Source organism: Scaptodrosophila lebanonensis, unplaced genomic scaffold, assembly GCF_003285725.1.
Source record: "Scaptodrosophila lebanonensis strain 11010-0011.00,11010-0021.00 unplaced genomic scaffold, SlebRS2 tig00000098-arrow-pilon, whole genome shotgun sequence".
Lineage (NCBI taxonomy): Eukaryota > Metazoa > Arthropoda > Insecta > Diptera > Drosophilidae > Scaptodrosophila > Scaptodrosophila lebanonensis.
The window spans coordinates 1,189,480-1,216,974 of NW_022060568.1; the positions used below are offsets into that span (position 1 = coordinate 1,189,480).

Below are 27,495 nucleotides of genomic sequence, written 5' to 3' on the forward strand. Positions count from 1 at the left end.
GCAGTGGCTAGAGCGGGGGCAGAGGTGCCATCGAGCAGGTGTTGAGTGCACGTAGCGCGCATAAGCGCCGCTCTTGCCGCTTTTATGTGTCTGTCTGCACGTGCCACGTGCCATGTTCCATGTTCCATGTTCCATGCTCGATGTTCCGCTTTTGTCTGTTGTCTGCCGTCTTTTTTACTTAGCCACGTGCTCTGCCAAATCTTTGCCCTCCCTCCTTCCCCCTCACCCCCTCACCACCTCTTTGCTCTCACTCTCGCTCGCTTGGCCCCAAAATCTCATCTCTGCTTAATATTTGCATGTAACTGTAACTGTAACAGTAACTGTAAGGCTGCCTCTCAGTCATTTTATTTACAACATTTTCCATTTCCATTGCATACTTCTGTGCGTTCATTTAATTGCAACGACAGCGGCGACTGCAGCGTCAACGACGACGTTAGCTGCGACTGCAGCGTCGCTTTTTATGCCAACTGCTCCGTCTGTTGACTGCTGACTGTCGACTGCCGACTGCCTGCTGTTGACAAATAGATATATGATGCAAATTCTAAGAAGAAATTGGTTGCTCTTTTTGTGCGCGCCTTTTTGTTTTGCCTCAGCACACACACACACACACACACAAATACGCACACGTACACTCAACCCACCCATCCACACACACACACAGCTGTTTGTGCTTTGTATGCATTTCAATTTGTTTTTGTTATTTTTGTTGTCGTCAGCTTCATGATGTTGTTGTCTGTGTGTGGGTGTGGGTGTGCTTGTGTGTGTTATGCTTGGCTCAAATTAAATTTTTGCTGCAAGCTGAGCATCAAAAAGTTGTGCACCCTCGACCGTGCCTCGCCTCGCCTCGCCGCGCCTCGCCCACCCACTAGCGATCCCTTCAGTCACTGGCAACTGTGCTCGTCCAACCTTGTGCGGTTTTATTTTTGATTTGCGGCAGCAATTTGCTTCTTTTAAATAAGTTTTAATCAACGACATGCTGTCAGCAGCAGCTCAGCTTGACAGTTATGGATATATCTGTACACATACATACATATATAAACAAATACATTCATACTTGACGTATTCGTTAGTATGTTTATACACAAACGCGGTACATATGTGTATATGGATGTATGTGTGTGGGCGCGTGGCCTGCCGCGGGGCCCATTTGTTTGGATTTATATCGCTAGCTGCGACTGCGCGACCTATAAACCAATAAAAACCACTAAATGGGCCATATGTGGAACAGACAATGCAATTAAATCGTTGCACAGCCATTTCCAAAGCACTTCACATATATATTCCTATGCATCTTGAATGGGGAATGCAACTATTGTGCCTACGAGTATGTGGCCCACAAATCAGCAGAAAGACGCACTTAAGATTAAATTTGTTGCAATATAGTGCATATCAAGTAAAATAGTTATATTAACACATCATTTAAATAAAATAAGGATGCTGATCTAGGAGTTATTTCGTTCAATGCGAATGCTCATGTTTCCTAGCATTATAGCGAACAATTACAACTACATTGAATTATGAGCTGAGTGTTTTCGTTTTTAACGAAAAGTTAACGAAACCAAATGAGTTTGTTATTAAAACTTTGTAAGCCCAAACATTAACAACTTAAATGAAGAACATTATATTATAATTAATAATAATAAATTTTATAACGCGATAGGTAAAATAACTTTTAATTTACAAACACCAGAAAAAGGTTGAATATATTTTTGAATATCTTCAACACCTCGGTTAAGGAAATAAAACTACAATCATATTTTTCCAATTTATAATATTATGTAATTTTAGTTGGAAATTATATAGAGAGACCTTCAATAAGCAAAACCTAAATCCTTAGCTGTCTTTACTCAATTTCTTGCCACTAGGAATTGTTAATGAAATTATTCAAAATTGTTCATAGTTGTAGACATTGAACTCAATTGGAAAACCACTGTAATAAGATAACGAAAGGTTTTAATGAATGAACACCTTTGCCCGTTTGAAAATGCAACCTTGGGAAAACTTACAAGACAATTAAATTGGTCATATCCAGCTGAAATAATAATATATAATAATAATATTTCAATGAAGTTGTTAAATATATTGATTAAAGCATTTATTGTTATAACACGGAATTCATTTGTGTGGATGATATGCGACTGCAATTATTTATCTAGGTCTGCTGGACGAGCTCCTCTTCTTCGGCGACATCGAACAATTCGTAGACTGTAGTGCCACCCACACGCTGCAAGGTGGCCACCTCGAAGTTCTCTGGCTTGAAATCGGGGGCTGCCTTGTCAAGCACCTTGACTAACACATCCTTGGCCTCATCCAGCATGATTTTCTCCTTGCCGGCCAGCTCCTCATGCAGCATGCTGATGACAACATTAGAGTTCTTGCCCACGCACGTGGCCATGCATTCCGAGTGGTATCCAAAAGGCTCGGACTGACGCAGCTGAAAGCCGTACCTTGCGTCCCAACCCATATAGAGTATAGAGACAGCGAAAACATGCAGTCCCCCAGCCTCGATGTAGGTCCGCTTCGCATTACACAGCTGGGTGGCGACCGATGTGCACGGCATGGGCTCGTTAACGTGCTCTTCGTAGATCTGCGCCATCTCGCGAGCCTTCTTTATCAAAGCCAAAGCATCGGACGACAAGCCAGCCAAGGCACAGACAACGTTAGTGTTGATCTGAAAAATCTTCTGCGAATATGTGGAATGGGGTGCAGTCGCGACACTAGAACCTACAAATTCACGTTCAGCGGCTAAGAGAACGCCGTCCTCGGCCTTGATGCCCACACACATAGCGGATTGGGCTACGAAGCGATAGGCGTTGTCAATCTTAATGCTGTTAGCGTCCTCCACAGATCGTTCCACTATGTATGAGAATTCCATCTATATTTTTAAATTGTGATAATTTGTTCAATTCGAAGCGTCGATGTCGTCGAAATCTTTGAGCTTATCGATAACAATCAGTGTTTACTGGAGCCGTTGTAGAGTAGCCGCAGTAGTGTTGTAAAAGCAAAGCTCATGTATTTATTAGCGTTCACAAGCAATACATTTCAGATTTGAAAAAGAAACCTATAGACACAAGATTGCGGAAAGAAAAAAATATAATTCATATAATATAAAGCTCACTACAAATTTATAATGTCAACAGTTAAAAAATGTGTGATTCAGTAAACTAAATACAAAGCGATGGGTGGAAATTTGCAGGCAATTATATATTGCCGATTTAGTTCTATTTTTTTATCTTTCTTATTTCTAACTAGCCAGTATTGCCCGCCTTAACCCGGCTCAATATAATGTTCCAAATTGGGGTGGTACAGGGTATTTAAGAGTTGCGTTTAGCATTCATTTCTTCTTTGAATTCTTGTATAGATTACACAAACCAAGTTTGTTAATTGTTCACTAATGAGTGGTGGCATGGGTCTTATTCAAAATATAGCACAGCTTTTAAACAAATAATCGTATTGAACTGCCCTGCCAAATTGTATTATCGAACACTATTTGGCACTTTAACTCCTAAGGGGTAATGGGGAGTTTCGAATTGGAGCATTTTCATAAATTGAAGCTGCAGTCCGCGGTAATGCTTTGATTCACATTTTTCTACTGCTGCAGCTCCATTCTAATGGCAGTGCATTTGGACGGGAGAGTGCGTTTTATTGGCCTGGCCCGAAATGAGCTGCAAATGCGTAAGGGGGAAAACGGTTCAAGGCTGCTGCTGCTCCTGCTGCTCCTGCTGTCGCTGCAGCTCACTTACTGCCTTCTGTTTGCTGTCACTGCCTCCCCATCGCCCCATCTACGACCACGACCACACTGCTCGCCCAGCTTGTACTCGCTGCTCTCCTTTTTGATATTTAGCCCAGTTCTTGTTGCTTGGCGCTTGCCTCTCGGCTCTTGGCTGTTAGTCCTGTTGTTTTGCATAAGGCACTGCACATTGTTGTTGCCATCCTCATCCTCATCCCCATCCCCATATCCATCCTAATGCTCATCCTAGGCACCATCGTCGTCATCGTCGCTGGCTTTATTCGCCCCGCTTACTTTTTAATGAGCTGCTGCTGCTGCTGCTGCTGCAGCTGCAGCTCAGTTGCTGCGTTGCTTTGTTGCCATCTGGCCTTGTGCCTATTAGGGGCACGCTTTTGATGTGCCGCGAATCTCCGTTCGCCCCATTCGCCCCAGTCGCCTTTATCTGTTCATTAGCACCGAAGTTCGTCAGCGACGTCTCTTGACTCAATTTAGTGCCCATGTGCTGGGTCAGGGGAGTGGCTATAATCTACATAGTAGCTAGGTGCTAGGGGTCTCCTGCGCTAGTTAGGTCACAATGGCATGCCATTTGGCTTTAACATTAAATTTCACGCTCGTCGTGCAACCAAATTGTTTGTGGGCCCTTCCCTTCGTCTTCCTGTTCGTCTTGGCCTCTGCATGGCCATTGCAGATCTCTGTGGCGGCACGTGAGCCATCTAGCTGTGATTTAAGCTCGTGCCGGGTCAGACAAAAGTAAAAGTGTTGATGCAGCAATGCGTGCAACGCACACACATACATACCCTTACTTTACTAGAGTATATATACATACATATGTACACACATACTTGTATATGAATACAGTAAGCACACACCAAAAGCAATCGGAACTGGCTCGCACGTTTCCGGCCAGGCAGGCGCACGTCATTGTCCTGACATGGAGATGCTGCAGTCCACTAGTCAGCGGGTTTTTTCATATCTCATATAATACTCGTATCTGACAATTGTTATTAATTTATTTAAATTATTTGCCTCGTATTTGACTCATCCTCTCATTTCCTGTTTTCGATTGCAACATTTCAGGCTGATCTTTCATACGTTTTTAAAAGGGTTTGTGCAAAGAAACTGCGGTTGGTTTCGAATCTTTATGGCCATAAATGTAGTGCATTATTTTGGAATTTGAAAAAATAAATGTTTGAGTCTTAATATGCCTTCAGTCTATGAAATTGTTTCTTAATAAATTCCTCTATACCATCAGTTAATAATTGAATATTTGCCCAGACTGTTTGAGTGAAAGCCTTTAATGGTTAACTGGTTTATAAATAGAGAGACCTTTTTCGACTATCCTACCAAAGGCCTTCCTACTACCTCCTACTTAGGCCTGCCTAGCTAATTGTTCTTATGTCGACAATGTTTGTTGACATAAATAAATATTTAATAAAATAAATGTTAAGCCCAATATTTGCAATATTTGCTAGCAATCAAGAACCCACGATGTTTCTTTTAGTACAATATTTTAATTAACAGCAAAACAGTAAGCAATAAACTTATTAATTTTCATGTGACAAGTGTGTATGTGTGTTTTGCGCAGACATGTGCTTGTTTGGTGTGGTTTTTATCGCTGTAAAGGACTCCCAATTCCCGCTCTACCTAATTAGCTTGTTCACATCGGCGCCTCGCAGCACATCGTAGACCGTTCTACTGCGAGCACGCTGCAAAGTAGCTATTTCGTAGTTGGCTGCTGAAAAGTCGGCGAAGCTGTTGCTCAGAACTTTGATGGCCAGCTGTTTGGCTTCCTCCAAGGTGATGGCTTCAATGCCGCACAACTCCTGCCTCAGCATGGCCGATACAATGTCGAATTTGTTTCCAATGCATGCCGACTTGCAGCCAGTGTAGGAGCCGTTGGGATGAGACTGTATCAGTTGATAACAGCATTTGGCGTCCCAGCCCATGTAGAGTATGGATACGGCCAAGGTCCAGAGTTGGTCGGCCTGGTTGTAGGTGCGCTTCGCATCACTCAGCTCGAATGCCACCTCTGCACAGGACATGGGTCGCCTGTGGCGACTTTCGTAGCGTTCGGCACTCATGAGCGCCTGCTTCATCAGAAGGGAGGCGTCCGATTGGACGCCCGTCACGGCACAGACCACATTGTCATTCACCTGGAATATCTTCTGGGACGGAGTGTTTCGACACTCCATTGATCGTTCTACGGCTATGAGGACGCCATCCTTGGCCTTGATGCCCAAGCACAGGCCGGCCTCCGAGACGATCTGAAAGGCGTATTTGACTTTGATGAGGTTAGCTTCCGCCAGGGGATTCGCCATCACTGGCAAATAGCAAAATTTAATTTGTTTCAAAATTGTATATAAATCTAAGCGTTTCGTTGAACACTTACGTTTTCTACAATATACATATGTATGTGTATATTTTACGTTCAGGCATTGACAGGTGAACGCTTCCGACAAAATATAAAACCTGTAGACCGACATTGGAATACTTGTAATATTGTTGAGCATTACTATTGTCAGTATTACAAGTATAAGCACTTTTCTCTGTTTTGGCTTCCTTGAACGCTTTCCCAATTCCACCAAATTGCAATTTCATTTGTCTGCCGAATGACAGAACGACTTCGAAAGAAACTTTTCTGATTGCAGAGTGGAAGGTAGACTTTGTTTCATCTCTATGTACTCGTATATGAGCAGCAGAATACAAGTAGTTCGGTTGTCTGTTCTCCCCACTACTTGTATATCTTCCAAAATGTATTGCTAACAAATAGTTGTAAGTTTCTGTATTGTCTCCATTCTACCTATCAAGGCCTATTTTCAAATTAAATTCAAATTCTTGGTTTGAATGAATATTACGTTTTCATACAAAATGTAACTCAAATGAAGTAGGAAACCGCATATACTTGTACATATATTTTATATGAACATCAGCATGATGGGAGGAGTCAATCGGTTCGCCCATCTGTCCAAAGAAAATTCACTACAAACCATAGATAGCTTCATTATCTGGTATAGCTGGTATCACTCTTAGCAGGATAATTTTTTGCTTACCTAGATATCTAAAGAAAATCCTGTCACCATAATCTTAAGTTTCAACAATATCGGCTAACGATATCAGATAGCTGCCATGGGAGCGATCGGTTGAAACGTCAATATTATAAGGACAAGTTTTCTGTTTATAAAGATATCTGAAGCAAATCGATAGTTTTGAGTTTGTATAGAAAGATATTCCAAAGTCTAATCAAAATCGTTGTTGCATATAAATTTTAACATTCATTTGAACTCTAAAAGAATCATCTTTTTTTTTTTTTTTAACATTTTGAAGAGCAGAAACAACTGAACAAAAAAGTATTATTTACTGTCATTTGTGTAAATAACGCTTTGGCTTTTGGTGCATCTTAACGAGTTGTTACTGTGAACAAGTTGAACACAAACATTTGCTTGGGTTATTCGACTGGTGTTTCTCTAAGGATTGTGGATGCGTGGCTGGCTGCTGGGTTGGTGGAATGCTCGGTTGGTTTCTGTGTCGCTGATAGCGCAAAACTGCCAGATCATTATCGCCTAACGGTTTTTGTCAACTTTATAAACGGCCGGGCGGACGAGCATGTCCCTTTGTCACTGCTTAACCCTTCCTCGTCATCGTCCTCGTCACCGTCGTCGTCCTCCTTGCCGTCTTTTGCACGGTCATTGTGTGCGCAGTTTGCCAGTTTGTTTGACTTGTCGCCCTTTGGCCGATGCGCCTCAAAACTCATTGCCCAGCATTGTCAGTGTGTCGTTCGCTTTTCTTAACTGCCCTTCCACACCACAACCCTCCACACCCTGCCCTCGTCCTGCTCAGACCAGACCACACCACACTAGCCCAGCCCAGCCCAGAGGAGAGAGAGAAAGAGAGAGATGCCGGGGGCGTTGTCGTTGTCACTGTTAATTGGCTGCCACAATTTGACTTTTTGCGCCTATCAGCACACAAAATCAGTAAAAGGAGCAGCTGGAGCAACATCATCATCCTTATGGCTCTCCCCGCATTCACACTCCGCACAACCACTGCCATTGCCATTGCCATTGCCATTGCCCATTGCCCATTCCCCTTTCTCCATTTGCTGTGCGTGACTATCAAGCTGTGTCACAGTTTTGCATACAAAATTGAAAATTTTTCACTCGATGTTTGTCTAGCCAGTTCCAGAATCCAGAATCCAGTAACTACCCCCCTACTCCACCTCCACCTCCACCCACGATGTGTCCGGTCATAAGCCACTTTTTGGCAAGTTGCTCTTCTGCATTCTGTTCAGTCGTTCTTTTCTTTTCTTTTCTATTCTATTCCATTCACATTCTTTTCTTCTTCATTTTGACTGTTACGTAGGGTTTAACTTTTGATTGTTTGGCATGCGTGGCAAGAATTGCTCAAAGTGTGAAAGGACTTGCACTTCAGTTCCAATTTTAAATGCATCCAGTGTAGGCCTTTAAGGAGGGGCAGAAGGGAGAGTGGATGGGGGAGAAGGTTGCTTTCACTCTAGAGACAAGCGCGCCACTTTAGCACCTTTGTGCACTCACTCAATGCTCTTCCGTGCGATCAGGTGGTATCCTCGTACATACAAGTATACCTCCCAATACCACCGCCCCACCTGCCGTTGGCGCTGCGCAAACAATTTCTAATATAATTTCCTTTCACACGACGTATTCAGAGACACTTTGCCCAACGGCATTGCCGGCTGCTGCATTTTAGTGCAATTTTAACAAATTTTACAACATCAGAGTTAAAAAAACATGCACACACACACACACACACACACACGCACACACATTTGTATATAGATATGTGTGTATAGGAGCACTGAGGTAAAAGGGAAGAACTGCAAAGCTCGCAGCTTTTTGAATGTGCATGTGAGCTTGGTTTTATGATTTGGCTTTTGCTTTGGCTTTTGCTTTTCGCCATTGCTAGTGGCCTTATATACGGTAATTCCCATCTGTACGATGTGTGTGCTTCTATGTGCATGTGTATGTGCATGTGCATTTGTGTGTGTGTATGTCTGCGAGCATTATAAACTTATCATAAAATAAAGTTAGCTGCTATTCAAACCACAAATTTTGAAGCACACGTTGTCGGTATTAAATCACAAGCCCGCTGCACCAACGCTCTGTAGGTGAGTATGTACTCCTATATATGTACATATAGTAGGTATATATGTATATATATATGTGTGTGCGCCTCTAGAACTTAACAAAGGTAAAAGGGGAAAAATGAACGTACAACACACAAACTACTGCACCAAATGGCAGCTGCAAAAAAAAAATAAAAAAATAATGAAAAAAAAAAAATAACGAGTAGCACGCTAGCAGCGCCGGGTTGACATTTTCTCAACTTAATTAATTTTCTGCTACCTCAACTAATATAGTATACATACATATATACACACACATGCTAAGCAACACACACACAAGTCTGCCGCCATTTTTGTTTAGTTTTGCAGCCACGTTTGGCGCTTGATTAAATTTGGGAGGCGGCCGTGATAAATATTTCAACTTCGATTAAAAATTAAAGATGGCTTTACTCTAAAATTCGCTCGAGCAGTTGCACGCTAACTCCATAGTGTTCAGCTCAAGTTATTAAAACTTGGAGTCAGCAACAGAAATAGTTTTAAAAGCACTTTCGATTGAACTGAATGTGAAATGCTAATGAGCTGAGCCACAATCGACAGGAACCTGTTTTGTGAAACCAACTATGCCCTTCGATTACAAGCTAATTCAACTTAGTAGCTTGTTCCCACTAAAAATATGCCTAAAAGTAATACCGGATTATTAACCATATTATTGCTTGATTAAAAAATTGTATAGTTATGACGTGTGATGAGTTCTTTTTGTTCTTCGATTTCAGAGTTTTCAGGCCAAACACATTGATTATATTGCTTTCAAAGATAACACCTCTGCTTATATCCGATATTATGGCAGTGACAGGCATTAATGTGCATAATAAATCCAAAATACCACTAACACCAGAAAGACCCCAACTAGCAACCAAAAATGGGGAGAACTATAGGGCCCCTCGTTCTACCCCTCCCCTATCGCTTCGGTTCAATTTTATTACTTTCAAGTGGCTCGATTTTGTTTTCAAAAGCAATTCGGCCAACTTGAGAGTTGAAGCCCACTACGTCGGCTGCGCTTCATCGACGACAATACTCGAAGGTAGTTGATGGGCGAGAGAGTGCGAGGAACTCTGATTCTCGAACAGCAGCCAGCACTTGTTTCCGCTAAACTGCAAAATGTAAATGCTTAAGTTGAGGTCGATTTTGATGGAGATTTGATTAAAATTGAGCAAAATATAAATAGCGCGGCACGAGTATCAGTTGATAGGTCAGTGAGTAAAATATTTCAAAGAAGTTGAGAAGATTTTTGTTATCCTTCCAAATGAATCGACTTACTTGGAAACAACATTATGTTTATATTTGACCATCGACGGGGCTATAATTCAATTCGTAATCTCTTATCAAAATGGCACAAAGAACTCCCCAAAATTACAGATTGTAATAAACTGATTGCAGTAAACAGATTGAGAACAAGAAAGGAATGCTAAAGTCGAGCAGGCTCAACTCTTAAATACCCTGTACCACCCCACAAAAAAGTAATTTAATTAATTAATTAATTTAATTTAATTAATTAACTAAATTAATTTAATTAATTAACTAAATATTAACTAATTAAATATAAAATATTCCATGCATGCATACATACATTTACATTTACATCAGAATCGTGCCTTATGCGTGTTTGTGTACTTGTACATATGTATGTATGTGTGCATTGGGCCTGGTTATATGGCTATAACTTTCTTTTTGATCATTCTATCATAATGAAACTTGGTATACGGATATATAATTACTAACCTAATGTGACTACCAAATTTAAGTTTAAAATTCCAAGAATTATGGGAGTTATAGAAAATTGGTAATAGGGGGGGAGTGGGGGGTTGGATCAGAAAAAATGAACAAACTTGTCCTTTCTCGGTCTCAGGAGAATCTGTATACCAAGTTTGGTTATTCTAGCTCTTATACTTTCGGAGATCCTTGCGTTCATACAGACAGACAGACGGACAGACAGACGGACAGACAGACGGACAGACGGTCAGACGGACAGACGGACAGACGGACATGGCTATATCGACTCGGCTTGTCATGCTGATCAAGAATATATATACTTTGTGGGGTCCACCAAGCCTCCTTCTGTGTGTTCCATGTGCACTCGCACAAAACTAATATACCCTTGTACCCTTTGGGTACAGGGTATAAAAACTGATCATGTCTGTATATATTATTATTATATTACTTTGAAATTTCAAATTTCGCAAGCCGCATAGCTGTTGGTTTTAGATATGTTGTTTATATGTGTGCTCTCTGAGTCAGTAATACCTCTTCAGTCTATTTTAATTGTGGCTGAATTATACAAGTAATGTAAGTTTAGCCAACTACCCATCCAGAAACTAGAATACAAAGTGTTGTAAAGCGCTCACGAGCTCTACTTACTTTAGGCTCAAAATGATTAGCGCTTCTCATTTCGTGCCCTTTTCTGAACACTTCCCAGACAAAGTCTTGTAATAAAGTTTACTCAAGTGCGAGACTAATTTCTTTTTGCGCTTTAAGCAATGTGCAGCAGGCGTCGAATATTGTCAGCCAAGGGGAAAGAAAAGTGGGTGCGCGGAGGTGTAAGGGAGTTGGAGTGGAGGCGCCTATGCTGTAATCATTTCATTTCTTAGTCAAAGCAGCAGGCAAGCGCGAGTTATTATTTGCTGTAAAACTAACTAAAAAGGAAAATTGCAGTGCAAGAGCGTAGAAATGAAAATAAAAATAGAATGAAGGAAGTGCCAAGACGAAATTAGAGAAGAAAAAGGAGGCAGCCAAGCGGCGAGCGACGAGTGTTGAGCGCAAACAATTTTAGCGACGGACATTCCCTGTAAACGAAGAAAGTTTAAATTGCACTTGCAGGAGTTTTAAATTATGCGCCTCAATGAAACAGCAGCAACAACAAGAAAAGCAGCTGTAAAATGTTGCCTCTTGCTACATCTTTGACTTTGAATGCCACCACTATATCAATGCCTGTACTTGCTCATTATCTTTTCAATAAAGTATTGAAAAGTTCCATCGAATTTTTCATCGTGTAGCTTCAAGTTTTGCGTGCATTTGATGGGCTTACCAAATAATATATACGAGTATAGATAATAATCGTGAACATTTCAATTTATCAGAATCGACCACATATTTCTTCATATGTAATCTATTGGCACCAGCATCAAACTGATGAGTACGAGTAGGTATTACATACGAGTAGCGTTCAAACCCTCGCTAAGAGATTCAAAACAAATAAAAAAGTACCTTTTTATTCGAATATTTACTCCAAGTTATTCGTATCCGCAGTTACAGATCTTTCATATGTGTGAAAAAAATTACCAACAACAGTGAATACAATTATTTTCGCCCTGTGCCTTGTTTTTCGCCTGAAATGAGATTTGATTACGCATACGCAGTGTGGCGGCGAACTCGGGCAATTGCTGGGCATGCCTTTGTCGTTGGCCCGGCCTATCGCATTCCGGGCATCTTAAGAGCCTGTAAGTAAATGTAAGAGCATAAATTTCTGATGCTACTCGCACAGGGACTGCACTCGAGCAGACAACGAACCCGAGGCTGCTTTGTCTGCTCCTTCTCGATGCACTCTGTGTCCTCCCCGTGCTCGTTGTTGTTATTGTCGTCGTCATATCGAAAATCAGACAACTATTGAACTTTGCTGCAGTTTTTTCTGCCAATGGCTGCCAACAAGTTGCCGTTGTAATCCACTTAAATCCGTTAGCAGTTGCTGCCTTCTACATTTACTTGGCTATTGTTGTTGTTTTCGTTGCTGCTACAAAGTGCAGGGCCTTGCCAATGCAAGGATGCAAACAATTCTCTTGCCTGACTGAGCAGTCTAGGCAGGAGTTGCAGCAACAACAACTACACTACAGCGACCCTTCGATTTGCATAGTGTCGCAGAGGCCAGGAGTTGCAAACAATGGCAACAACAGCAACAACAGCAACGTCAGCATCATCAACATCAACAAATAGCTTTGCTGGCCAAAAGGTCGAGTCTGCAGCTTATTTGTGTTGCATGATGGCATTTCATTTACTAATAAAGTCGTTTATTAAGTTACCCGAGAGCAGCTCTGACTTAACAAATCTGCCAGGATTGCCAAAGGATTGCCGCCTGGGTCTTCAAATGTTGAAGCAGTTATGAAAAAACCTTGCATAAATCATGCACAAGTTTTCAAGGAAAATTAAAGTCTGTCTCTCTAGCATTTTTCATGAATTTTCATCAAAACGTAGCAATTGCTCTCTTTATCTCTCAGCTGCCAAAAATTAAACGGCTATTCACACAACATGCAAATTGCATCGAGCATGTTAGATATAATAAATAATTTGCACATTTTCCGGCACATGTGGGAGGAGAGAACGAACGGAGGTCCTGGGGGACTGACAGACTGAGAGACTGAGGGACTGAGGGACTCGCCGCAGTAACCGCAGAGTGAATTTTGACCAAAAACTGAACGCAAATATGTGACCATAGTAAACTAATAAAAGAAGTCGCATGTAATGACAGCAGTAACAACAACAACAACAACAACAATGGTCTCTCAAATAACAGCAGCAGCAACAACAACAACAGCAACTAACAATATGCCAGCAGCACAATCGCAACAATAACAACAACAGGAACAACTACTGCTCTTCCAATAACAGCAAACATTTTGCAGAGTAAACATTTTGCGGTCGTTGAAATAAATATGCATCGCCTCATCGGCAAAATAAAATTATAGTTCTGTTTAAAACGTGTTATTGTTGAATTGTACGGCAATTAGAGCAGTTGCGGAGCGATAGTGTGTGAATATTAGATAGACAGTCACTAGAATACCAACACACCCGTATGTGAATAGAATGAATGGCTTGCTATTGCAAACTACATTATGTGTACCGACAATGTTTATGCACAAAAAAAAAAAAAAAGAAAAACAAAAAACTGGTATTTGTTAAACATAACTGATGCTGATGGCCAGTTGATGCGTGACACAAACGAAATGGTACGATTACATAAATCTATGAATTGAAACCAAAAAGCGATTCAATTAAAAAAATAATAAGCAATACATCATTTATTTTATTTAGACAGAATTGATGCTCAAACAAGAGAGAACATAAGTCGAGCAATATTCAGCTACTTCTTCCTCATGTTTTGTGCGTTGCTATTAGCGACAAGAATAAAAGGATTGCGAACCCATTGGCTTGGCCAATAACTTTTTATAAGATTTCGATTACATTTCAAATGATATTTAAGCCAAAAATGTCAGCGGTTAGCTGATTCATATGAAAAGGAGGAGCACTGTGCAGAAGAGGATTCTGGTAGCATGGTTATAATTAATATGATTTAAGGCAGAGGAAAGTTTCTAAAATTTCGTTTAGATATACAAGTAATGAATTACGATTGTATAGACGGATCGCATAGAACGAATTGAATTAACTATGTAAACAATCTGGAAGATGCAGTGATTGCCGTTGGTTAATATTTCAATATCCAAACCTGTTTTCTGTACAGTAAACCAATCCTGGGACCGAGGTCTACAAAATAATATTGAATTTGTATTTGCTCGTACTTAAACAGATTGAAGATATTTACGTATACCGTACCTCAATACGGTTTATTTCCTTTTCACAACAGCTTTTGCTCAGTTCTCCTTGTTATTTTTTTTTTTCTTTAAATTCTTTATTTTATCAACAAAATGCTTAGCTACGCAGCTAACCATTCCTGGATATTTGATGCATATTTGATTCCCTGTTCCTAATTTGATCAAAAGTAACAATATCAATCATTGGACCTCGCTGTTGCTGATGTGGCTCGTCTGTACGCTAATAATGCAGCCGTTCCTGTTACAGTTCGCGTTGATGCCAAGTGCAAATGTGCGTGTAATTCATCATTCGATTCATTTTTCTTCTCTGCAAATATGTAGCTGGAATTGTTGTACGAGTATTGCACACGTTTAGGCATCCCTGCCGGCAAACTTTTCATGTCGCTCTGACCTTTTAAAACTGTCGTTTTAATGAACATTTCGCTCTCACAGTTGCTGTCGCGCAACAGTAGTACTTGTAGTTTTTGTTAATTAATTAAAGCATTTACAACAGCTGCCTGCCAACACACTCACCCCCGCACAAAAAAAAAACACATACACACACACATACACGCGCACACACATTCACGCAAACATACAAATACATGCGCACTTCAAAATAAATTAAAAGTGGCACTTGAGGCTGTGTTACATTTCAACTTCCTGTCCCCTTCGCCATTTCCTGATGTATGTACGTTGGTTGCTGTACTGTTGTTGTTGGTGTTGTTGTTGACGATGTGTTTTCGACCAGTTTTGTTTTTGCCAAACAGTTTAAATTAATTGCATACTTTTCGGCTGCTGCCAAATTGCCAGCCAAAGCATAAATATTTGATGTTCTCATTCGTGTGTGCGTATATGGAGACCTGTATGTGTGTGGGTGTGTGTGTGTGTGTGTGAGTGTGTGTGTGTGTGTTGCACACTCTCGTTGTTGATTAAAATCACGTGCACGCCCAATTGAACTTTTAATATGATTTATTTCAATTTAATTACACGAAATTTTATGTGAGCTCTGCCTTACTTTTTCATTTAAATTTATTTTATTTATCAGCTGAGTGCTTCATTGCCTGATATGTACAATAATAATAATAATAATCACAGATCTATGAGAGTCCTGATTAATTATTAAATTTTTAACGCATAAAGTTAAAAAAAAGAACACAACTGGAGCAGAACAATATAAAAATAAATTCGATATACAAGTAATTGGAAGACCAAGCCAGGTATCAAGTCTTTTCTTGACTTGTGTTCCGTTTTAGCAAATCCGAGACACCGTTTAAATACCTTTTCTTCTACTTAGATGGCACTTTTAATTATTAAGCAAAAAATTTAAGCTATACATGCAAACAAATTTCATATTCTATTATTGATTCACGTAAGCTAATGTCCCAGAGTTTTAGGTCGCTCTTATTAAAGAATCTAGATATAAGTTCTAAAAAGAAGGAATGACTCCACGGATGACTGCTATCAGTAGATATTTGACATCTTGTTAACAGTCCTACACTCAGTCTTTATCTTACTCCCCTGCAGGGCTGTTTAAAGTGCATCTTGTCTAACATACTCGTACTACAAGTATGTATGTACGTAGTACAACCATTTTTGGGCTGGCAAACTGATTTTTGTTTTGCCTTTTAGGCCGTTTCTCTTTTTCTTTCTTTTTCATTTCACTGCAAAAGCAACGCAACGCCTTTTGTCATATTTTTAAAATAGGAAGAAAAAAATACACACACATGTGTGTGTATGTGTGTGGCTCGTTGGGCTTACATTGAAGTTTTTAATTAACTCCCTTACAAAGATTTCGTTTTTCATTTTACTCAGTCAGCAAAAATGTCATCCTCGTTCCCCCACTCTCTCCCCACTCTCTCCCCACTCTCCCCCCTCTCTCCCTCTCCATCTTTATCCTACTACACGGCAATACCCTGAATGCCCATATACTGTTGTTGTTGTGCATTCGTGTTCTTTTTTTTGGGCACTGCCGGAATTTAATAAGCCAAAAAATGTCGTCCTTACACAAAACTGAAATGGGGAAAAAATCTGTAGCGCTGGCTAATTAAACGTTTGGCTGTCAAAATGCTGCAAACATGCGGCGTGCTCAGCCACGCTGCCACGCCCCCTTTGGCCTACGTCCGGTGACAAATGGCTATCAGTTTGTCAGCCAATAGCAGCTGCTGAGCCATCACCACTTGACAATTGCAAAATGTGGGCACAGGAAGAATGAAAATTGAAAAAAAAGGAGAGAGAAGGAAATGTGTTGCCAACTTTTGTGCACCTACAAATGAAAAGGTTTCCATTTATTTCACTTCTAGTTTTTTTTTAAATGGTTTTTGAAATGATTCAGGAGCGTAATGAATGGAACTTCATTCGTTGGCTCGCTAGTTTTTTGGCCGTGCAAAATAGAGGAAGAAGAAGCTGGAAGCAGGAGAGGCCAGCATGCAATTAACTGTGAAAATGCTGTCACAATATTTGAAAGTTTTAATTGTTTGTTTAATTGCAACTAACTGGGCACCCAGTTGGCCCATCACGAACTTTGTTTAAAGTTGTTTAAAGTGCGAATGTTGCCTCTTCCGCTCTGGCTGCGACTGCGACTGCAACTGCAACTGCTGCTCACTCACTTGTCGTCAGAGTCCACATTCTCGTTCCCGTTCTCGTTCTCATGCTCGTTTTCGTTCCCCTTTCCCCTTCTCATTCCCATTGTCCTCATCCCCATCGTCAGTGCTCAACGCTGGCCGCGGCATTTTCGTTTCCTTTCCTTTTTTGCAAAATAATTTAACATGAATATATCGCATTTCATGGAGTCATACATCACACAGCGGCAGGCGGCAGGCGGCAGGCGGCGGACTACGGACTACACAGTGCGGATTGTGGACAGCGGACTGCGGACTGCGGACCTGGGGGCAGTGGGTAGTGAATGTGGCGAAGGAGCGGAGGGCAGCGCGCCAAGTGACAGCCGACTAACATAAACCACAATAATATCCAAAGTCATGAAGGAAGTAACCAAGTGTGAATTTTCGGTTTATGCCTTGCAAAGCGTCGTTATTGTTGTTGTTGTTTCTGTTGCTGTTGCTGTTTTTGTTCTTCATCTTGTTTTTGCTATATTTGTTGTTGCCAAGCTCGCTTCCTACTTGCACCCTACACCCTGCACAGTCATGTGTGCTTTATGAACCTCTACAAGATTCTCAATTAAAGGTTATGAATATAAACATAAATCGCGCATTCAAGAAAATGTGTGGACAGGTGCTTACGAAAATTTATAAACATATATTTATACAAATATTATATTTGTAGATATTATATAGATATTTAAATCTAGCGAGCAAAAAGAATTGGAATCTTTAATGTGTGCATTTATTAATTTACTAGGTTGTAATTGATTTGAACTTTGAACTTGAAGCTCAACAAACAATTTCATTTAAACACTGATAGTCCAATCGCCCGATTTTCTTGAATATGAAACAAAATAAGTGACGGAACTCAATGAATAGCCAAATCAATGACTTCTTATGAAAGTTAACTGGTTTTTGAATTTGAATCAGAATCTTATCAATTAGGTTTAATTTAAATTGTTTTATTTTAATTTACTTTTCTCTTGCAAAACGGTGCATTAAAAAAAATGCTGATGGTCCTTTCTTTTGTTTACTTAGCATAGCTGGTTAGTTGGTTGGTTACGTTTATATGCTCTCAAAATGTATTTGCTTGGAGTATAATGGAAAAAACGTTGATGCAGTACATCAAAATACTTAAGAAACGATTTTTGATTATCAGACATATTCAGCGAAGACCTTTACCTCCTCACTTAATTTACTCACATTGTTTTGTACATTTGTAAATCTATTATATTATCAGTCAATAGTTTTAATACTCAACCAAATATTTGGACCCTTTTTCCTTCTAAGGCCTTTGAGTTCAATTATAATCAATAATACATATTAAGGGAAAAGTCTTAAAACATGTCAAGTATTTGTTGCTTATCATTACTTAAATGATCCCAGTAGAAAAATTGTATTAGGGAGCGCGTTTAAGGAATGCTTAACAAATAGCTTGTGCTATTTTTTTCCATGTTTGGATCCATCTATTCCAATAACTGACTGATTTCGGAGGCCAATCACATTTTAGGATATAAGCTGGGCTTAATGAAAGTCGATTTCTTAGCTATCCAAGAGCGGGGATTTTTTCAACATCAGCAAGTTCTGTGCAGGCTAACGTGCGATTCATTCTGACCGAATCCAGAACTCTGATCCCATTGCTGGGCTCTGGGCTGGCCTGGTCCTGCTCCAGCTGGGTGGCAGGCGAGCTGTTTGGTTGAAACCATGGTTGGCTGGCTGGCTGGCTGGCTAGATAGATGGATGGATGGCTACCCATGTTGCAGTTGTTTTATTTGCGCTTCCGTTTCGCGGACAGTTTGCTGTGCGTCTTTTTACTTATTTTTCTCTCTTTCTCGCTGTACCTCTAGGTTGCCTCCATTCAACAAAACAAAACAACAAAAAAGAAAACAAAAAACGTTGCAACAAAACATTTACGACGTCATCGTTTCACAATTTTCGTGCGAGCCCCCCACAGAGTCACTTGCCACCTACCGTGTTGTTGTACGTATATCTTAAAATATAAATTGTTGTTGCTGCATGCGAGTGTGTAGTGTACACCCCCAATGGGGCATATGAAATACAACAAATAAGAACAGAGAACTAAAAAAGGGAATGGGGGGCGGGGGGTCTGAAAAAGAAAGCAAACTTTGTGTCATTTATCATGCATTTCCACTTTTGGCTTCCGCCGACCGGGACGTGGCCCGCACAGACAAATGTACAACGACAGCTGGACAGAGCACGCGCCCCCAAACGTCACCATCCACCACGCCCCTTTACCCCTTCAGTTGGTTAGACAGACAGCGGTCGAGTTGAGTCGAGTGCAGTGGATGTTGAGGCGAGTTGAAATGATGTGAGCGCACGCTGCCGCACAGAAGACGAACACAAAAAAAAAATTAAACCAAAAACGAAAAGAAACAAAACAAACAAGAAAGCGGGCCACAACGCTTGCCTCCCCAGAACTATGAGTTCTGCATTCATTTACTCACTCACTGCCTCACTCATTCATTCATTCGAACATGCCTTCATTCATATTGTCAGGCAGACAATCAGACAGCTGGCCATTCCAGGAGACAAATGAACCGGCCCACAAATCATAGGCAGACGCCAATTTTGCGATTTCATTTTGGGTACGCGGCACCGAATGCCAAGCATTTTCCATTTCCTGCCGCCAACCATAACCAAAATGCCCGAAATGTTTAAACAAAATGAGAAAAAAAATGATGAAAACGCGGAAAAACTTTGGCTATTAAAATTAATTTCCTTTATGGCTAAGCTTTTTTTGTTCTTGTTTTATTATTGTTTTTTTTTTTTTTGCACGGCACAGCAATAGGCACGACCCAAGAAGTTGCGACGTCATCAAAGGCAATTTCGAAATGCCAGCAAACGGGAATGGGGTGTCTAGGGGGTGTGTGTATATATATATATATATGTGTGTGTGTGTGTGTGTACTATATGTTTGTGGCGGAGCTAAAGCCGAGCCAATATTAAGTTGCCAACGCAAAGTCAAAATGAAGAAATTTATAACAAGTTGTGGGAGCTCTGCAACATTTTGTGGGTCAGACTTGCAATAATAATGAGCTCTGTATAGCTCAACGATTTCAATTAGATACCGCAGTATGCATTATATATATTACCATGGTACATAAGTTTATAAAATAAGATAAATTAATCTACCTAGTAGTGATTGATTTCAATGCTCAGGGAATTATTGAAAGGTGATATTTTAGAAATGAAATGACTATTCTCTTAATAAGGTAATTTCATTTTCCATTCGTTTGAATCTGAAAAAAGCCCCTTCTTACTTCCCTTTTCTAATTAAATAAAAAAAATTCAAAATACTCCCTATGTTGCCTAACCAATAATTACAATTCTTGTCAAAGCACCCGTATACTATATTTTAACTCAGCAGGGGTTACAAGAAAGCAATTGAAATACAATCAAATAATCGTGCAGTCTATATAACATTATGTATAAATATATTTTCAGAGTATACAAATTGCCTATTTGTTGGGTTTTCAATTATTTGACTTATGTTCTTATATACTTTGCTTCTAGTGTGGCTTTTTTCTAGATCTGACCTCTCGCCTCACTAAGTATTTCCATTGGCTTTAAGTTGTAATATCCAGGAAAATCATTACTGGATTATAAATGTATGTAGATAAAATCCATAATCGTTGTTTCCCATTAATCCTAAATGTTGTTAAATTTTGCGACCATTATTTAGTCAAGTTTCTTGTGTGATGCATAATTTGGTAATTATTTATATAGGCCATATAGTTTATGGATTTGTGTCGCCAAGCACTTTGAAAAGACGATCATTTTCTTGTGCGGGCCTGAGCAACAGAAGAAGCAACATTGGCCATATGCTACACATTCCGAGGCACACTCACCCACACATTTATCAAGTGGGGCAAAACAAATGCCACACGATTCGTTGCAGAGCAGTTAGAGGCCTCATTGTCTGTTTGATTCGGAGTCGAAGCGTCTGCCTGTTGTCTGGCCAAATGGTGCGGAAGGAGGGTGCTGAGTATGGAGCTCGAGGCAGCTGTCAATGTGATAAATATATAAATAAAGTTTGTCTGGGAAGGGCAGCATTTGTTGGCAACTTGTGGCATTGGCATGATCCGTGACCCACACACCCGCCAATGTTTAACAGCAAATAAATAATAATTTATGCCGCCATCTTGGCAAAGACTTTGTATAAATCACTTTGCTGCGCAATTTTCATTTCAATGTTGTTCTTTTTTCTCTCTCTCTCTCTTTGTGTCTCCCTCAGCTTTTGCCAACAGCAGAAACAACAATAAGAATTACAAAAAAACAGCTTAAAGGGAAGAGGAAGGAAGGAATCTGAAAAGACGTTGCAATAGACTGCAGTCCGCACAACAACTAACGAGCTAAGCACTTCCCGTTGCTGTCGAGAATGGGCGTGGCACGCGTCACTCGTGGCGCCGCATCGATGCTGCTGCTGACAGGACTCCTGCTCCTGTGCCTGGGCGACACCGTCAACGCCTACTCCAGTACGTATACGTAATAAACGAGCGTACCGATTCGATTCAACAAATGAATGAACGAACGAACGAATGAATGAATGAATGCTGCGTCATTTTTGTGTGCTTGTATGTTTGTGTGTCTGTGTGTCAGTCTGTCCGACTGTTCACATGGCGTATGCTTGATGCTAACTACAATTATGATCACCACTATTTGTGCGGGAGTGTCAAGTATATAGTATATGTGTGTATGTCTTATTCTTAATATCGCGAACTCATCATCAACATCCTCATTATCATCCACATTATATTCTTCGACATTCTTCGACATGCCTCATTGTGCTGCATTCCTTCAATATTTTGTGTTTGACATCTTCTCCTTTTGTTATTTTACAAATATTATTACTTTCTATTATTTTATGCCCCACACACATCCCGATGCAACTTTGAAAAATCCAAAACGAATCACCAACTGCGACAAAACAACCAACAAACCAAACCAAACCGAATCGAACCCAATGCCTTTTACACATACACCAATACAAAAACATAAACACACACACACACACACACACACATACATACATACATATACATATATACATATGTACGCAGAGTATGGACGCGGCTGCGGCGACATTGGCTGTCTGCCCAATGAGGAATGCGTCATCACCAGCGACTCGTGCAGTTACAATCAGCGGGATGGCAAGGACTGTGGCAATTATCCGACCTGTAAGAGGAAGAGCGGCGCTGGCGGCTCAACGCAAACGTCGTCTGTTAATCCGTCAGGTATTTATTTCCCTTATTTCATTCCCCTGCCCCTCAAACACCCCTCACCCACCGCCCGACTCCAACATGATTTCGTTGTACTTGATTTAAATGTGTTTACCCATTCGCCCGATCTCTTCTGTTTCGTTCGTTCTGTTCGAATCTGCTCAGCCATTGTTTTGCCTACTGGGTTTATTCTTCAATTCGGTTTTTCTTTTATTTTTTATATTTTTATTATACTACATGTCTGTTCTTTTTTGTTGTCTGTGTTTTCTGTTTTATTTTGTGTGCTTTATTCGTGTTCGTGCCTTCAGTTTATCTGCACAAGTTACAAGTTTTTTGTTTGGCTGGCCGCGTTCCTAGGCGCAACTTTGTGGCGTATGGAGCTAAGTAAAACATTTGAGTTTTGATTTGGTCGGTGGGCGGTGCAATATGGGCGTGACCGGCTACCAGTGCCTTAGCTTTAGCTGTCTGTTTTCATATTTTGAAGTTTTATATAAATTGACTTTGACTGGCACTAGGGGCGCCGTCATGGCGCAGACATTTGTGGGACTTTCGTCTCAGACTCCAACACCAACAATAACATCAGCAGCAGAAACTTTTCAACTTGCCTGCAGCAGCAATAGCAATAGCAGTAGCAGTAGTAGTGGCAGTAGGAAATGCAGTTAGCCACTGTGGGCTCACAAGCAGATAGTTGGCTGATAACTTTTCACATATCTAGTGCAAATAATGGCTATTGGTCGATGCTACTCGATGTGTTTGAAAATTATGATATTTTCCTAAATTCGGGTAAACTAGTAAGAGTAATTTGCATGTCAAAAAAATACATTTGACTCGGCCAGCACCATCAAAAGCATTAAAGCATAAACCAAAGAATTGTGTAAATGTTAATTTAATAGCTAGAACTTGACGAGCTTCGTAGTACTCTATAATGAATAGCGAAGGAATATTTTAATGAAACCTACTTATGTTATGAAAGAGGGGGAGACTCATGCAATACAGATCTCTATATAGGAGCCATATTCTACATCAACTTCGATTGCAGATGATCATTCTTTATAGATAGATCTTTGCTAAAATATATGTAGATTTGTTTCGTGCTCGCCAACGACGGGACTTGTACTTCCTTTTATAATGTTGAGATTTAGGAAATGTTTTATTTATTTGCGGCCAGCATTTAATTTATTGTCATTTATTTCCCTTATGCCGCTTCCCAATATACATATGAACGAGTAATCCGCAACTATCCCCAAAATACAGATCTGCCAACAAATACACACAAATAAAATACAAACACACTAATTGTTAAATAGCTGAAAGGCTTTGAAAGTGCGCGCATTTAAAACACAAACAAACCCTTACTCATACACGCTTTACAACAAAAGCACACAAACCAATAAACAAACATAAACAGCTGCAAGGCATACAAACAGAATTTAATGCAATTTCAACAAACATACTACAAGCATATAATAAAAGAATACTTATTCGTATATATACGACGCACTACATAATACCATATATATTTATTTATACAAACAACCGCTCGCTTGTCGGGCCATAAGTATGTGCTTAGTTTTTGAATTTAGTTTACTATTTTTGTTTGCTAGCTCTTACTCTCTCTCTGTCTCGCTCTCGCGCGCTTTTTGTGCTCATTCATTCGCTCACTTTCACATCGCCTCATTGCTCAGTAGCTTGTAGACGCTGAAAAGTATGCTACGCTTTTTTGTGCCAAAGTAAGCAGCGCAATGCATGCGTGCGTAGCGCCAACAAGAAGAAGAAGAAGAATCAGAAGAATACGAAGATGTTGCATTGCTCACTAACCAACTAAATCACCTCCTCTCGCTCTCTCTCCATCACACACAAACACACACACACACACACACCCATACAAAAATTATTATCCATATGGCACGCTAATGAAGGATCAAGTCTGAATACGGGGCCAGAGAATAACATTTTTGCGCCTGCCTCATCGAATCCCACGCTTAACACCTACACATATTTCAATCACAACAACAACAACAACAACCAGCAGCAGCAGCAACAGCAGGAGCTTCAGCAAAATAATCCCAATGCCGGCAATACTAACCACCACAACAATCACAATAATAACAATGGCAATGGCAATGGACGCATTAGTCTAACCAGTCATTCATCCTCGAATAATGGCAATGGTGGACTATCTGGGGTCGGCGGTGGGAGCAATGGTGGCTCGAGCGCGAGCAGCTCGGCCGCCGCAGCGGGAGCGGGAGCAGCAGCCGCTGGTGTCTCATCCACTGGCATCGATCCGCATTATGTGTTTGGTGCAAAGCATCATATGCCCGTTATACCCAATATGCCCATTTTTCCGTACAACTCCCCCACACAAGCGCCCTCGTTTCAACAATTTCCACAACCCAATCATCCAGGTAGCGTCCTCAATCCGGGCTATCCCATGCATGGCCTGCAGCCGGTGAATCCGTACAATCCACCGTTCGTATTCGGCCAACTGCCATTCTATGGGGCCCCCGGCGGTACGGGCGGCCCGCCCGGCGGTAGTGCCGGAATTTTGGGTGGCAGCGGCGGCGGTCTGGCGCCCTATGGCAGCAACTATCAGGGCTACCAGAATCCGAATATGTACAATAAGCCGCCGCCTCAGTATCAGAACCAGAACCAGCAGAATCCGTACAATCGCCAGACGCAGGCGCATCCATCGGGGGCGGCACGCTTACAGGGGCGTGGCAGTGCGATATTCACAATGGTCTCAGCGCTGCTCACCACTCTGCTGGCATCGACGTTGCGCAGCACGTAATAAGTATACAAATATTGATAATAATAACAACGATCAGGATGACTATAATAACGATGATGATGACAATTATGGTTTTGATTTCGATTCTGGATTATCAATTATTACAGTTTCGATCACAATTTTACGTTACTTTCAATATAAATTTTGTTTTGCATTACCTTTTTTCAATATTTCTATAAATCTGTTTATGCTTATATGTATAAGTAGATGATAGTATGTAAGTCTCTGTTCTGTGTGGCAACAGCAACATCAACAACAACAACAGTAGCAACAACAATTAAAACAACAACAGCAACACCATTAAATATTATAATGCAGAAGTGAGTCAAAAAATGTGTGCAACCATTTTTCCCCCTCGTTGGGATCGCGTTAAGCCTTATGTAAGTTTCAAAAGAGAAGTTTTAGATTTCATTATCAGTAGCTATAAAAGATATTTCCTAGAGGTACAAAATTAAAGTCCTTTACAAATGTTATATGTGATCTTGGATCAATTCATATTTCAACTTTTCCATCATTTTAATCTGAACAAATTTATTTGTATCTAATTTCTTTTTTTTAAACAGTTGCTTATGGGGTCTAAAAATCACCAATTGATTTAAATTCTTCAGTTAATTGTTTACCCTGACTCTGTTTGTTTGTTTACTGTGTCCAGACCATAAATACTTGAATTGCCCTTGAATCGGTACAGAAAATTAAACTTCAATGTTATTCCAATTCACAAGCCTTTAAAGCAATTGGAATAGGTACACCTTTTCTAGTTTTAAGGGAGTGGGAACAATTTGGCAGAATTCAAAACTTTTATTACTTTTTATACATTTTGCGAAATTTTAAGGCACCATAAATCGATACACAGCAAAGCTTAAAATATTCCCAAAAATACTGAAATATTTAATTAAATTTTGATTTTTCATTTTGCTTTAATTGCAGCCAACATTTTATAGAGTATATTCACTTTAGAATGTTTATAACAACACTTGTGTTGTCCCTAAATAGTAGAAGAAGAGAAGTAGAAACGGAGGCGTACAAAGTCAATTTTGTATGCTACACTCACACACACAGACAGACACATGTCCGTTCTCTTTCTCCCTCCGTTCTCCCTCACTTTCTCTTTCTAACTCTCTCTCTCCCTCTCTGTCTTTCAAGTGTGTGTAGTAAAGTGAAGCTATCTTACTGTTGGAAACTCATAAGCGTTTTCCCATACAGTCTGCCACCCGGCGTATACGTAATTTCAATTTAAAATTCCATATACATATGTATGTATGTAGATACGTGCAGTGTCTGTGTGTTCGTGTCCATGTAGCAAGTTCATTTGTGCGGTCTAACTATCAGTTGGCTTCCAACGCTTCAACTTCAAGCAGCTAGCAACTCGTCGTTTCCGGCCATGCCTTCTTCCTGCCATCCCCTAAGCTTTTATTTTTTTGTAGCTCAATTAAATTGGAATTTAATTTCGGTTTTAGGCAGGCACACACACACACACACGCACACAGTTTTGTTTGAAGTGAGTTAGAACAGAACAGAATGGAATGGGTGGGGAGGGCAGGGGTGGGGAGGGAGGGGAGAGAGAGGCAGCACACATGGCTGGTTAGATTGTTGAGCTATCGTCTGGTCGATGGCAACTTTGATGTTAATTTCATTTCTGTTGTTGTTGTTGTTGTTATTGTTGCTACGAATTTTGCGGTCAACTGTGCAGCTCGTTTTCATTTTGTGTGATTTTTAGTTGCCACAGCACTAACAGCACTCGATGTTGTCGTTGTTATTGCTATTTCGTTGTTGCTGTTATTTTGTTGCACTGCTGCGCATTTGATGCGTTGATTGAAAGCCTCACAGACAGACTAACACGTATATATGTACATATATATCCGCACATATATACAAAGACAGTGAACAACAAAATTGAAACTGAAAAAGAAAATGGAAGCCCGCAATATGTACGAGTATGTAGATATGTACGCATGCCAATCAAAATGCACACAGAAAGCTAATTTTAAACTACTTACAAACAAGCATCAGCCTGCAGCCAGCAAGCGTAGAGCAACAACTAAAAAATAAACTTATATATGATCTGCCAAAATGTATCTAAACATCGAACGAATCTAAATATGAATCTAAATCTAAATGGCCCGTCTGGGCAGTTTCAAATTAATAGCAAAACATTTGGCAAATGGAAAATAAAGCAACATACATACATATGTCTATGTCTATATATATATATATATATATATATATATATATATATTATATATATATACGAGTATATATATAAAATAACAAAATTGTAATGTGGATAAATGTTTTGCACTCAGTGCAAGCGTTTTCCACAATAAATACAATAGTTTTTTGTTTTTTTTTTTTATAACTGAGTGTAAAAGGAAAAACAACTTTTAAAATCAAACTAAAATATTGTATGGTAAGAAAATGACAAACAATGTGTGAATTAAAAATATCTCACATACTTAGAAGGTGACA

General features: G+C 40.2%; 3 protein-coding genes across 5 annotated transcripts in view; 1 reads left to right on the forward strand and 2 right to left on the reverse strand.

The window, feature by feature from the left end:
• Positions 1-27,495, forward strand: part of LOC115628047 (glycine-rich cell wall structural protein) — a 123,461-nt gene that overhangs the window by 92,428 nt on the left and 3,538 nt on the right. Inside the window, exons 3-6 of one of the 3 annotated variants that reach the window (XM_030523993.1) lie at positions 18,849-18,981; positions 21,257-21,497; positions 22,083-22,256; positions 24,647-26,547. In XM_030523993.1, coding sequence (XP_030379853.1) covers positions 21,401-21,497; positions 22,083-22,256; positions 24,647-25,029 — 654 coding nt within the window. In that variant the 5' untranslated portion in view covers positions 18,849-18,981; positions 21,257-21,400 and the 3' untranslated portion in view covers positions 25,030-26,547. Of the gene's footprint in view, positions 1-18,848; positions 18,982-21,256; positions 21,498-22,082; positions 22,257-24,646; positions 26,548-27,495 lie in introns of those variants that run through there. The other 2 variants (XM_030523991.1, XM_030523992.1) reach the window with 2 other exon arrangements.
• LOC115627949 (proteasome subunit alpha type-4-like) lies at positions 2,113-2,875 on the reverse strand. Its single transcript, XM_030523841.1, has one exon. It carries the CDS (start codon positions 2,873-2,875, stop codon positions 2,153-2,155), a length of 723 nt encoding a protein of 240 aa, XP_030379701.1. The 3' UTR covers positions 2,113-2,152.
• LOC115627950 (proteasome subunit alpha type-4-like) lies at positions 5,371-6,048 on the reverse strand. Its single transcript, XM_030523842.1, has one exon. It carries the CDS (start codon positions 6,046-6,048, stop codon positions 5,371-5,373), a length of 678 nt encoding a protein of 225 aa, XP_030379702.1.